At 35.3% G+C, this 15,299-nt stretch overlaps 1 protein-coding gene across 6 annotated transcripts in view; it reads right to left on the minus strand.

Moving 5' to 3' along the window:
• The window catches only part of SNX25 (sorting nexin 25), a 142,251-nt gene that overhangs the window by 26,351 nt on the left and 100,601 nt on the right, over positions 1-15,299 (minus strand). For all 6 annotated transcript variants that reach the window (XR_004805839.2, XR_004805840.2, XM_025471804.3 and 3 more), the window contains 2 exons: positions 4,479-4,610; positions 1,787-2,059 (listed from right to left, as the gene is read on the minus strand). Coding sequence is in view for 4 of the 6 variants with exons in the window: in XM_025471804.3 (XP_025327589.1) it covers positions 1,787-2,059; positions 4,479-4,610 (405 nt within the window). In the remaining 2 variants the exon portion in view is untranslated. The remainder of the gene's footprint in view (positions 1-1,786; positions 2,060-4,478; positions 4,611-15,299) is intronic.

The following is a 15,299-nucleotide window of genomic DNA, read 5'->3' on the forward strand; positions in this document are numbered from 1 at the left end:
CAATTGAAGTATTAATAATTCTAGAAAACCAAGCTGTTTTTATTTTCGTAGGGTCTTTTAAATCCTTGTCTGTGAGTTTACATATCATGACATAATTCTACACCTTGTGTACACAGACAGGTATTCTGTTTTTTCCATATAATTTACGATGCCGCATATTTTGAGGGTATTAATTACAGTCTTCAAAATTATAATTTTTGGCTGTCTAGTATCCTAGGAGTTGACAGTACACTGAGGCATACTCGTACTGCTCCTACTACTGCTCTTCCTGTTCTGGGTTGATTCTGTGGACTTGGAATCCCAAAAGGACCAAAACCAATTCCATTATACAAAAGCTTTTCTACCCTTTAGTTATGGTCTTAAATTTCTAGAAGTGGGATTACATTACAAAGAGTAGGAGTTTTCAAAAGGTCAATGATACATATTTCCCTTGAGTCCTAGGTGAAATTGGAAAATTCTTCAGGTTTGTTTACTATTACCATTCATATTAACTGTCAGTTTAAGATTTTATTCAATTTATCTGTTGGGTACTGACAATTTCAATTAATTTGAATATCCTCTTCTATAGCATTTGCAAATTAACCATTTTAATTTTTGAAGTAGAGAGATAACACAGTTAAACTGACCAAAAAAAATTAAAAATATTTTAAAAATTGACCTATCTTAAAAATCAGATGCAATGAGTTAATGACTTTTGGGCCACTTTGGTGGTGTTATACACTGAAGTGTAAAGAACTAAGTAATAAGTATTTTAAAAAGTCTGAAGGAATGAATTTCAGAGTTACTGACTTCTAACACCATTAAGAACAAGCACTTGAGGATGGAACTGGGGAGGGGGTATTATGCTGAGTGAAATAAGTCAATTGGAGATGGACAAACATATGGTCTCATTCATTTGGGGAATATAAAAAATAGTGAAAGGGAATAAAGGGGAAAGGAGAGAAAATGAGTAGAAAATATCAGTGAGGGAGACAGAACATGAGAGACTCCTAACTCTGGGAAATGAACAAGGGCTAGTGGAAGGGGAGGTGGATGGGGGGTTGGGGTGACTGGGTGATGGGCACTGAGAGGGGCACTTGAAGGGATGAGCACTGGGTGATATGCTATATGTTGGCAAATTGAACTCCAATTAAAAAAAAAAAGAACAAGCACTTGATTCCTCAGAGATTGAGATATAACTGGGCAGAAAAAAATCCAAGATAAATTATAATCTTTCCAAGTAGGGAAACTATAAAACACATTTTTCTTTGCACCTTCACAAATCTTAAAACTCATATAAATCATTAATAGTAAATGATAGGTGGCAACTAAGGCTCTCCAATTAAATGACCGTGCACTTAATTAGACTTCAGGTGTAGTTGAGCAAGGTTTTCTTTGGAACATCTTACTTATATCTGATTTTTTTCAATTTCAAAATATTTCTGTAACTCCTTCCACATTCTCCCTCTCTCACTTCCCCATCCTTTGTCTATTCTCATGCTGCTCTAAATCCTACTGATTCTCTTACCTGGCCTAAGCCACAAATGTCCCACCCTGCAGACTTTCTGCCTTTGTGTTTTCAGGGTGTGTCTCAGGTAGAGAGGGGGTGGTGAGGTCTCGGACTCAACACAAGGCGGTGGTAGTCAGTTGTCCACAAGAACAAGGGAAGAAGCGTGTAAGTTCTACTTAAAGTCCTATACTTAATGGATCAAGAAGCAAACCAAATTCAGCTTATACAATGGCCCATCTAGTTATATTTTTGAAGCTTAACCACTGAGAAGGGAGGAGAAAATTAAATGTGACTCACCAGTTCATCCTTGCTGGAAATCAACTGTGAGACATGTTTCTCTTCCTCTTTTATCATCAGTTTCTCATACAGGTCACTGACAATAAATGATGGGTAATACCTATCTTTTAGGGTCTCATAAACATCTCCCTGGATTTTGTAGAACACTTCAATACCTTTATTTCCTACAAGACACTGCTGGATTTCTTTGTAAAGTGATTTTTCCACAGATATTTCTTTGCTTTCCACAAAGAAATTCTGGTAAATTTCACCAACTAATTGTGGAATTTCATTCTGAAAAGAGAGGAAGATGAAGAACAAAAAAGGCATGAAATCTCATCTCTGACAAAAAGGATTAGCTTCTGAATTCTCTACATTTTAAAGCTGGAAGCAAGACGCTTGGAATGTACACTAGTACCAGTGTGGCTCTTTGGCTTTTGTGTAGCACATTAAGAATCAGAGTCAAGAATCAGATCCTGAAAAGACATGGCCTCCTTAAAATGAACACTTCAGTTGAATAATTAACAAATGTAATTTCTTTTAAATGCCAGAAAGAGAAAAATGACAACAGCTCTCTTCTTGCAATGGACTCCTCGTAAATCTGAATTCCACTGCTCAAATATCAGCTAAATTCGATTTGGCTTTTTAAAATCTAATATAAGTAATTGGCAGTGCCATTTCTCGCTCCAGAAAAAAAAGTCAATATTGTGTAATTTAAGAAAACAAGAAAAAAATTTTTCAGAATGATGATTTATTACATTATAATCAAGCTTATATTAGACAGTTTAGTCTTAAACATTATACTTAGGTCACAGCCAGCCGCCTTCGCAAATGCAAATCTCTTCTGGTTAACATAATATTTATATTTCCTCTAGACACATCTCATTAACTCTAGGAATGTTATACAAAGTCTTCAACAAAAAATGAAGACAGAGGCGCCTGGCTGGCTCAGTTGGTTGAGTGTCCAACTCTTGGTTGCAGTTTAGGGGGAGATCTCTGGGGTCACATGGCTATGCCACTCCTGTGGAATCTGCTGGAGATTATCTCCTTCTCCGTCTCTGCTCCTCCCTGCTGCTCAGCTCTCTTTCTCTAAAGTAAGTAAATAACATCTTTGAAAAAAAAAAGACAAACAAGCTCCATGAATGAAGGCTGTGAATTCACCGAACATCCCAGAACGTTTTACATCCAAATCAGTATTGGTAGGTCAAAATAGCTAGTGTTGCATTTGACGAAGCTACATGCTCTTATTCCACTGAAATCTTTCAAATTTGTCTTCAGTAGTTTAGGGAAATTCTTTAGATTGCTCTTGCAACATTCCCTCGAGAGCAGCCAAAAGTCACTCAGAATCAAGTCTAGTAAATAAATAAAATATATAATAAAGTGGCCAAAAACAGTATTTGATAAAATGAGGTTAATTGCTGGCTTACAAATTAACAAAGAAAGGCATTTCTAAGAATATTTAAAAATACTATGAGAATGAATTTCATTCCTTAACTAATGTAATTTATGATGTATTTTAAAGTTCTAAAGTTCAGTTCTAAAGTGCACATAATAATTTAATGTACTCACTGTTCTTTGTGCTTATGTTAATAAGCTTCTCAAAATATATGCCTTGTATATGTTATAAATATTGTTATGTATAGTTATAGACACATATCAACATATATAATTCACATTAAACAAATTGAGAACTTGCCAAGTGCAAAACACAATGGTTATTGTTGGGGTTTTCACTGTAAGAGGCATCTATAACCAAAAATGTTCTTTTGTGTTTCTCAATTCAATCATATTTTATGTATTTATTTTTAAAAAGATGTATTTATTTTTTTGAGAGAGAGAGAGAGAGAGAGAGAGAGAGAGCGCGCGAGGGCTGGGGGTGGGGCAGAGGGAGAGGGAAAGAGAATCCACAGCAGAGGCTCCACTGAGTGCTGAGCCCCACATGGGGCTTGATCCCAGGGACCCTGAGATCAAGACCTAAGCCAGCTACTACATGACCAGGTGCCCCTTTAATTCAATCATATTTTAAATGAAATAAAAGAAGAATGGTAGTATAAAATTTGCACATGATAATATTACAATAATAAGGTTATGAGACTAAAGTGTAGATGAGAAGATCAATTCATTGTAACAGCAATGTGGATATATTTAAGCCTTTTTATAATGCATTAAAAAAATTAATGCCTGTAGGCAAATTCAATATTTTGGTACATTTATAAGTCATTTTTTCCCTTGACTACACATTCAAAAGCATCTTTTTGTAAAAATAAAATCTAATTTTATTTACTATTACAGGCTGGAACATAATCCCATTATTATTATTATTTTTTTAATGTTCACTTTCTTTATTCCATTTCCTTGGTAATATTAGTAGAGACTGTTGAAAATTATGAAACTGTAAACTTTTTAAGATTTTATTTATTTATTCATGGGGGGGGGGGAGAGAGAGAGGCACAGAGACATAGGCAGAGGGAGAAGCAGGCTCCATGAAGGGAGCCCCATGTGGGACTCGATCCTGGGACTCCAGGATCACGCCCTGAGCCGAAGGCAGGCCCTAAACCGCTGAGCCACCCAGGGATCCCCTATTTTTGGTTTTAAATAGTCCTTTAATGTATACTTCTCTTAAAGCTTCACTGAGAAACACACATACACTGCCTAACATGCAAGTTTTCATCAGCTAGTGATTAAAATTCCTTTGATGCTGTATATACTACACCTTGTTAGCACTCTTTAAATACTCCACAGACTCCCAAAAACTAATCAGAGCTCTCTTGTCCATCCTTTCCATGTATATTCGAAAGTGCTCTCGGTAGGAAGTACTGGCCAAGATATCTTCAAACTGAAGAATCTATTAAGGAAATTTAAGACAAAAAATTAAGAAAGAAGTTAAAAATCAAATTTTAATTATCAGTTTCCTTTAAATTCTAATGGATTAGTTTCTACATTCAGGAAGGGAAAAAAGTCTCATTTTTTAAGATCATAGTGTAATATGGTATTTCTCTCTACTTCTGAAATATTAAATGGAAAAAGTTAAATACCAATTTTCAATTATTCATCCACATATTGAGCAAAAGATCTACTTAGCATCTACCATCTACTCTGTCTCAGGAACATTTCTAGGAAATGAAATGGACAGAAATCCCTGCCCTGTGGGATATACTGCTAAAAGCAACAGATGCTAATAGAAAAATCAAAGAGAAATGCATAAAAGACCAGGCTAGAGTCATTTTTGTCTTCCATTCTGTTTTTATACAGCTGAGGAAAACTGATTTTATATCTTGTTCTTTAGTTTACAGTATCATATTCATTTTAAAAATCTTTTGTAAATACCATTTTAATTGGTTCATAATATTACACTGTATGAGTGTATCAAAATTACTCCTTTGTTTACTATATTGCATGCTTACAAGAAAAGAAAAACCATATCTGGAGACACAATGGGCACAACCTTGAGCAAAGGCTGCCAAAGTAGAAGAAAGCAGATCACCTTCATAATTATTCATAACTCAATTAATTAGGGGAAATGCCTCAAATTAATTCAGAAGGAATTGAAACCCCATATCCTCAGCTCTTAGGTTAAAAAAAAAACAAAAGACATGTAAGTATAATTCGAATGCAATTAACAGAAGAATTTATCATTCAAGATTTCAAAAATTTTAATTATGGCAATTGGAAATTTTTGGAAACTTTACTAGTAAGATCTTTCTAAAATCAAGTGCATATGATCAACATAAATTCAACTCTTTTGCTGACAGTGGGTCCTCAATAGGTTTTGCGAGCAGAAAGGAGCAGGCATTTTTCTAACAACTTCTGGTAACTAATTAAAGGAGACAGTCATCCCATGCTACGGATCACTAACAAGTAGAGTCCATAAGTATTTCAGACAATTAGTAGTTAGTTAACTAACTTTGGAAGATCATAGCATATCTTTATACAAACCCTACCAGTAAAGTATCTTAAAGTACAAGTTCTATCTGTATATTGTCCACAGAAATTTGTAGGAATCCACATCAACTTTGGATCAGCATAAAGATCACTCAGACAGCTACCGATTTTTAGTATAGGGAGAAGCTGAGCAGAAAGAGTATTCAAAGAAATCTAATGAACTCTTCCCTGTATGATTTTCCTTGGATCGAAGTGAATTCCAAGTTAGATACAAATTCACATATCTGCAAAACCAAGTTCAAAATGTCTTCTAAATATTAGCCATTTTTGGATTTTTATTGACTTATGAATATTCTATGTTCTGCTCCAAAAGTGCAGATATATATAAATAAATGACAGCAAATACATCTCAAGTATAATCAAATATCTGATATATCTCTTACTTTGACTGATGGATTAACCAAATTCTCTGCTCCATTTTTTTTTTTTCTTCTCTTGAAGAGAGAAGAGCATTTCACTGTGTAACATCTACACTAATGGTATGGGTTTGGGTAAACAGGATGAGTAGATGGTATACTTCAGAGTCAAATGTACTCATCTGAGATTAATTAATTCTAATTCACCTGAGATTAACTAATTTTACTTTATTTTATTTTTATTTTTTTAAAATATTGTATTTATTTATTCATGAGACACACACACACACAGAGAGAGAGAGAGAGAGAGAGAGAGGCAGAGACATAGGCAGAGGGAGAGGGAGAAGCAGGCTCCATGCAGGGAGCCTGATGTGGGACTCGATCCCAGGTCTCCAGGATCACACCCTGGGCTGAAGGCAGAAGCTAAACCACTAAGCCACCCAGGGATCCCACTAAGCCACCCAGGGATCCCAACTAATTTTAATTCTGAGATTTTTGTGTGAAAGTGCAAAGAGAAGGGTAGGTAGATCAAGGTTGACCACTATTAAAACAATCATTTTTTAAAAACTATAGATGATGTAACAACAATTAACATTCACTAAGGGATCCCATACAGCCAACACTGTGCTCTTAATTTATTTGTTGGGTCAGCTCTTTTCTTTCTGTTCTAAGACCCCTGGTAATTTTGCAGGGAGGGCTACCACAATCAATGATCTCATGGTAGGAGACAAAAAACTGACCTAGTAGAAGCTACATGTGCTAAAGGCCATGAAGCATTTCAGGCTGGAAGGCAGATCATTCTCTATTCCTCTTCAGGGATTTTTATTTACAGCAGTTTCAGTCTTTTCCAGTCCCACTGGATCTGGTTTCATGATGCTTATTTTGTAAACTTAGTTTTATATTTTGTGTGAATTACTTCTTACCCAGCTAGTTCATTTTTCTCCAGGAAGAGAAAAAGCACTCAAAAGTACCTCAGGGTCTTAGAGGAACAAATGTGTTCCTAATATACCCAACATGTTACCAAGAGTGATAGGATTCTCTAGTTACAAAACATACCCAATATACTCATGAGACTGTCTCCAGCATAACAATATGTAGAATTAGGATTTTGAGAATTACAATTGGATTTTTCTTACATCTATATCATCACTAAAAATAATAATCTATGCCAGTAATAACATATATTCATTGAGTGCTCATATACCAAGTGGTGTACTCATCCCATTATGTGCATTATTTAATGGATGCCACCCAAAAGGTACATACAATTAACTCAATTTTACAAATAGAGTACAAAGACACTAACTTGTCCAAAGATAATCCCAGTAGATTTGGGATTGGAAGCCAGGCTTTCCGACTCTGTAGCACAGCTTCTTAACCATAATTAAATAGTTCCTCTCCTTAAGAAATTACTGCTTTGCGTTTGTAGCAAACTATAAATAGTATGGAACTCAGAAAGGAAAGATGCATTTTAAAAAGATGCTCTATAAGAACTCCAGCAGAAACAAAAAGTCAGAGAATCTTTTCATATCCAAGTGCAGACTCCTGGGCTACATTTGATGGTGTGCATTTTAGACTGGTCTCAGATCAAATATAAATTGATATGAAAATTGATCTTATAGTGGGTTGGAAGATGGCGGCCCAGTAGGAGGACCACAGGCTTGCCTTGTCCCACAAACAGAACTAGATAACCATCAAATCATCCTAAATGCCCCAGAAACTGCCTTGAAGACTGTCAGAACACACTCCACAACTAAAGACAGAGAAGAAGCCACACTGATGAAGGCAGAAAGTGTGGACATGTGGTTTGGGAGAAATGGATCCCAGTGCTGCAATGAGGAGGGAGCCAGGGTCACAGACAAGGGTGAGTGACAGGGAAACTAGACTTTATTTATTTATTTTTTTTTGGAAACTAGACTTTAAAACAAAAATTGTAACAAGAGACAAGAAAGGACACTATATAATAAATAAAGGGGACAACCCAAAAAGAAGATACAACAATTATAAATATTTAATGCACCCAACAGGGGAGCACTCAAATATATAAACAACTAATATCAAACATAAAGGAACTGATGATAATACTATAATAGTAGGGGACTTTAACACCCTACCTATATCAAGGAACAGGTCATCCAATCGTAAAATCAACAAGGAAACAATGGCTTTGAGTGACACACTGAACCGGGTGGATTCAATAGATATATTTGGAACATTTTATCCTAAACCAGCAGAATACACATTCTTTTCAGGAGCACATGGAACATCCTCCAGAACAGATCATATATATTGGTCTCATTTATTGGTCTCAATAAATTAAAAAAAAGATCAAAGTCATACCATGCATCCTTTTTGGCCACAATGCTATAAAACTAGAAATCAACCACAAGAAAAAATCTGTAAAGATCAAAATTACATGGAGGTTAAATAACATGCTACTAAACAATGAATGAGTCAACCAGGAAATCAAAGAAGAAATTCAAAAATATATGGAAATAAATGAAAATGAAAACACAATGGCCCAAAACTTTGGGATGCAACAAAAACAATTCTAAGAGGGAAGTATATAGCAACATAAGCCTACCTTAAGAAGCAAGAAAAATCTCAAATAAACAACCTAAACTTACATCTAAAGAACCTAGAAAAAGAACAACAAATGAAACCTAAAACCAGAATAAGAAAATAAAAAAGACTAGAGCAGAAATAAATTATACAGAAACCAACTCTGGGAAACAAACAAAGGGTAGCAGAAGGGGAGGTGGGTTGGGGCATAGGGTAACTGGGTGGTGGGCACTAAGGAGGGCACTCAATGGGATGAGCACTGGGTGTTATACTATATATTGGCAAATTGAATATAAATTTTAAAATTTTAAAACAAACAAATAAAACAAAACCAAAACACAAACAAAACCAATAGAACAGTTGAATAAAACCAGGATCTACTTCTTTGAAAAAAAAAAAAAAATCTATGAAATTGACAAACTTCTACCTAGACTTCACAAGGAAAAAAGAGAAAGGACTCAAAATCACAAATGAGAGAAAAAAAATAACCAACACCACAGAAATATAAATAATTACAAATAATTACAATTACAATTATGAAAACTATATGCCAACAAATTGGACAACCTAGAAGAAATGGATAAATTCCTAGAAACATACAAACTACCAAAACCGAAACAGGAAGAGTTAGAAAATTTGAACAGACCAATGACCAGCGAAGAGATTAAATCAGTAATCAAAAAGCTCCCCAAAAACAAAGTCCAAGGCCTGATAGCATCACAGGTGAATTCTACCAAACATTTAAAGAAGAGTTAATACCTATTCTTTTCAAAGGGCTCCAAAAAATAGAGAAGGAAAATTCCAAATTCATTTTATGAGGCCAGCATTACCCTGACACCAAAATTAGATAAAGACAACACTAAATGATCAAATGGGATTTCTTCCTGAGTTGCAAGAATGGTTCGATACTCACAAATCAATCAATATGATACATCACTTCAATAGAAAAAGGATAAGAACCATGTGATCATTTCAGTAGATGTAGAAAAAGCATTTGACAAAGTACAACAACCATTCGTTATAAAAACCCTCAACATAGTAGATTTAGAAGGAATATATCTCAACATAATAAAGGCCATATATGAAAAATCCACAGCTGACATCCTTAATAAGGAAAAGCTCTCAGTTTTCCTAAAGTCAGGAACAAGAAAAGGAAACCCATTCTCACCACTTTAATTTGACATCGTACTTGAAGTTCTAGCTACAGCAATCAGAAAACGAAAACAAAAGATGTTCAAATCAGTAAGGAAGAAGTAAAACCTTCACTATTTGCAGATGACATACTATTCACAGAAAACCCAAAAGACTCCACCAAAACACTGCTAGAACTGATAAATGAATTCAGTTAAGTTACAGGATACAAAATCAATGTGCAGAAATCTGCTGCATTTCTATATACCAATAATGAAGCAGCAGAAAGAGCAATTAAGAAAACAATCCCATTTACAATTGCACCAAAAATAGTAAGATATCTAGGTACAAATCTAACCAAAGAGGTGAAAGACCTATACTCTGAAAATTATAAAACAGTGATGAAAGAAATTAAGATCACACAAAGAAACTGAAAGACATTTCATGCGCATAGATTTGAAGAATATTGTTAAAATGTCTATACTACCCAAGCAATCTACATATTTAATGCAATCCCTATCAAAATACCAACAGCATTTTTTACAGAACTAGAACAATCCTAAAATTTATATAGAGCCACAAAAGACTTCAAAATAGCCAAAACAATATTGAAATAGAAAAGCAAACCTGGAGGCATCATAATTCTGGACTCCAAGTTAGATTATGATCAATGGAACAAAGTAGAAAACACAGAAATGAACCCACAACTATATGGTCAAAGCAGGAAAGAATATCCAATAGGAAAAGGCAGTCTAATGTTTTCAACAAATGGTGGAAAAACTGGACAGCAACACGCAAAAGAAAGAACTGGATCATTTTCTTATGCCATGCATTAAATTAAATTCAAAATGGATTAAAGATCTAAATATGAGACCCCAAACCATAAAAATCCTAGAAGAGAACACCAGCTATAATTCCATTGACATCAATTATAGCAACTTCTTTCTAGATATGTCTCCTGTAGTAAAGGAAACAGAATAAAAAATAAACTACTGGGACTAGATCAAAATAAAAAGCTTCTGCACAGCAAAAGAAATCATCAACAAAACTAAAAAGCAATCTACAGAATGGAGGAAGGTAATTACAAATGACATATCTGATAAAGGGTTAGTATTTAAAATATATAAAGAGCTTATACAACTCAACACCCAAAAAACAAATGATCCAACTAAAAAGTGGGCAAAAGACATGAAAAGACATTTCTCCAAAGAAGACATCCAGATGACCAACAAACACATGAAAAGATGCTCATCATCACTTATCATCAGGGAAATGCAAATCAAACTACAATGAGACATCACCTCACATCTGATTGGCTAAAATCAAAAATACAAGAAACAACATGTGTTGGTGAGGATGTGGGAAAAAAGCAATCCTCCTGCACTGTTATTGGGAATGTTAACTGTGGAAACATTTTGGAAGTTCCTCAAAAGTTAAAAACAGAATTACCTTAGAATTCAGCAATTGCGCTATTGGATACTTTAAGAACACTAATTCAAAGGGGTACATGCACCCCAATGTTTATAGCAGCATTACTTAAAATAGTCAAAATATGAAAGTAGTCCAACTGTCTATCGACTGATGGATAAAGTAATATGTGTGTATGAGTGTGCGCGCACGCGTGTGTAATGGAATATTATTCAGCCATAAAAAAAGAATGAAATTTTACCATTTGCAAGGACGTGGATAGTGCTAGAGAGTGTCAAGCTAAGTGAAGTCAGAGAAAGACAAATACGTATGATTTCACTCCTGTGTGGAATTTAAGAAACAAAATGAGCAATGGGAAGAAACAAAAAAGGAGAGAGAGAGACCAAAACACAGGCTCTTAATTACACAGAACTAAGGGCTACCACAAGGAAGGGAGGTGTAGGGATGTGTTAAATAGATGATGAGCACCCAGTGATGTATAGAGTCACTGAATCAGTATATTGTAGACCTGAAACCAACACTGTATGTTAACTAACTGGAATTAAAACTTAAAAAAAACCTGATTTTACAGAAGAGGTCAGACACTTAGTGCCATCGGTTTTCACACCCCTTATATTTTCATTTCCTCTTCTCCCTTTATTTTTTCTATTATTTTTCTTAAATTCTTCTTTCCATCTTTCCATTTTGGGGGCCATTTAAGAAGCGGGTTACCACTGTGCAAAAGCAATACAGATTTTGTGTTTCCATATCCAGATGAAAGCAGAGCCAAATAGCAAGGCAATACGTGCAGGTAAAGTAGTTCAGGCTTTGGAACTGGACATACCTAGGTTGGAATCCTGGCTCCAATACTCTGAGCCTCAGTTTCTTCTTCTATAGATTGGTGATAGTACCACCTACTTTATGGGTTATTGTGAGACTTGTCATAGCTGTTGTCAATGACAACATACAATAAAAACACATCAGAAGAGTCTGAACCAAGATTTTGGCAAAGAAAGAAAAGACAAAGTGTTCCTGGTTGGCTCAGTGGTTGAGCTTCTGCCTTCCGCTCAAGTCCTGATCCTGGGGTCCTGGGTCCTTGAGTCCTGCATCTGGCTCCCCACAGGGAGCCTGCCTCTGTGTCTCTCATGAGTAAATAAATAAAATACAAGGAAGGAAGGTAGGAAGGAAGGAAGGGAGGGAGGAAGGGAGGGAGGGAGGGAGGGAGGAAGGGAAAGAAAGGCAAGAAGAAAGAAAAGACAATGACAGGTGCTAAAAATCAGGGTAGTTAAAAAGTCACTTACTAGATGATTAAACATGGATTAAAGGACTGGACCAGTAGGCATCAACTGGTGTTAAGACGGAGACTACAAAGGGGCTGAGAAAATTTCTGTTGATAATGAATATGATTACTATCTTGATTACGGTGATGATGGTTTCATGAGTCAAACTATCAAACTGTATACTCTAAATATGTGCAGTGTATTATATGTCATTATGCCTTAATAAAGCTGTTTAAGAAACAATAAGCCTTGGCAATGGAACTGCAGATAAATGACATACATGATCTTTATACGAAAGGCCCACTGCCAGGAGAACACATATTGGAGTAATTTTTCTATTTATAGATTGCTAGATGTGATTTACTAATATTCTGTTAAGGAAATTTTTGTTTAGGTTCATGATGAATATTGGTGAGTAGTTTTCACTTTTCTAAATGTTTTTCTCTGGTTTAGTATCAGAGTTATGCTGGTTTTCTATGAGGAGTTGAAGAGTATCCTTCTCTTCCATTTTCTGAAATAATACGGTTAAGACTGACCTTATCCTTGTCTTGAATGTTTAATAGATTTCACCAGTGAAATAATCTGAGCCTAAAGTTTTCTTTGTGGGAAGGTTTTAAACGATAAATTCATTTTCTTTAATACCTCTTAGGCTACTCAGATTTTCCATTTCTTTTTGAGTCAGTTCTAGTAATTTGTATTTCCAAAGAAATTTCTCTATTTTATTTATATTGTGAAGTTTATTGGCTTCAAATTGTTCACAATACTTCTTTATTCTCCTTTTAATGTACAGAGGATCTACAATGATGCCCTCTCTCATTCCTAACAATGGTAACTGTGCCTTCTCTCTTCTTTTCATCAGTCTAACTAGAGTGTATAATCGATCTTTTCCAAGAACTATCTTTGGCTTTCATTGATTTTTCTCTACTGTTTTTCTGTTCTCTACTCCACTGATTTCTGTTATATTATTTCTGCCTTTCTAGTTATTTCAGTTTTCATTTGTAGGTTCTTAAGGAGGAAGATCACTGATTTTAGACCTTTCTTTTAAAAAAAAAAAAAGCATTAAAAGGTGTTTCCTTCTAAGGAATCTGGGTGGCTCAGTCAGTTAAGCATTTGCCTTCATCTCAGGTCATGATCCCTGGGTCCTGGGATCGAGCCCCACATGAGGCTCTCCACTCAGTGGGGAGTCTGCTTCTCCCTATCCTCTGTCTTTCCCCCCCTTTCCCCTGCTCGTGCTAGCTCTCTTTCATGCTAAGTAAATCTTAAAAAAAAAAAAAAAAGTGTTTCCTTCTAAGTACTGCTTTAACTGTAATCCCACAAAAATTAATGTATTTTCATTTTCATCCCATTCAAACTAGTTTCTAATTTCTTATAATTTCTTGACTCAAGCCTTATTTAGATATGTTGCTTAACTTTGAAATATTTGAGAATTTTCCAGATCTTTTTATTATTGCTTTCCAATTCCATGTGGTCAGAGAACATAATATGTGTTTAAACCTTTTAAATTGGTTGGAATTTGTTTTATTGCCCAGAAATATACTCTTTCTTGGCGAATGTTCAATGTACACTTGAGAAGAATGTGTATTCTGTTGGTGCTAGGTGGAACTGTCTACAAATGTCCTTTAGTTCCCATTGGTTGTTATTGTTGTTCATGTCTTCTGTATCCTGCTTTATTTCTTCTATCAATTACTGAGAGAAAGGTGTTAACATTTCCAATTATAACTGTGGATCTTTTTTTCTCCTTTCAGTTCTGTCAGTTTTTGCTTCATTTATTTTAGTTATTTATTTATTTTGAGAGAAAGAGAGAGAGAGAGAGAACAAGCGAGAGCACAGTGAGCAGGAGGTGGTTAAGGAGGGGGATGCAGGGAGAGGGAGAGAGAGAGAGAGAATCTTAAGCAGGCTCCACACCCAGCATGTGGAGCTCCATGGAGCTCCATCTCATGACCCTGAGATCATGACCTGAGCTAAAATCAAGAGTCAGTTGCTTAACCAACTGAGCCACCCAGGCACTCTGCTTCACGTTATCTTAAAGGTCTCCTTGATCACATACATATTTAGGATTATCATGCCTTCTTCATGAACTGACCCCTCTATCATAATGAAATGTTTTTCATCCCTGGTTACATTCCTTGTTCTGGTGTCTATTTCACCTAATGTTAATATTAACTACTTTAGATTTCTTTGCTTTGTGTTTACATAGCATGCCTTTTCCCCTCCTTTCACTTTCAACCAATCTGTGCCATCATATTAGTATCTTATAGAGAGCATATAATTATTTATTTTTATTTATTTATTCAATCTCTTTCTTTGAATTGGGGGGATTCAACTAATTTTGAAGACTAGGTTCTGAAGTAAAATTTGTTGGTGATTCCTCTGGATCAAATATGATTAGGCTACAGCAAAACTACCCATTTATGGCCCCAAACTAACCAAAGTCTTACCTTTAGTCTAGCAAACCACCATAGACATTAGAAATCTGTAGTATTATCTGAGGCTTTTGGCCTGAAGCCTAACGGAAATGATTTTACTCTGAGGTTAAACTGTTGGAACAGCAATGGGTTGCTCCTTTCCTAAATATCTGGAGAAACAAGTTGAAATGGAGCAAAAACCAGATTAAGGCTACTTCTAGTAAATACTGCCAGATAACATACTGAAATCACACTGAGTTCTAAAATTATCTTCTTTTATGTTTCCTAAGATTTTCTTCTACCATAATATCTAAAACCACATCATCTTTTGACTAGGCAATAAGCCATCGGGTATGTCTTCCAGGTATTTATTTATCTCCCATCTCTACTGGATCATTTACTTTTCTATTTTATAATTACATGGGACTCTTTCAGAGCAAAGACTCCTCTT

Source organism: Canis lupus, chromosome 16 (genome assembly GCF_003254725.2).
Source record: "Canis lupus dingo isolate Sandy chromosome 16, ASM325472v2, whole genome shotgun sequence".
NCBI classification, from domain to species: Eukaryota; Metazoa; Chordata; class Mammalia; order Carnivora; family Canidae; genus Canis; species Canis lupus.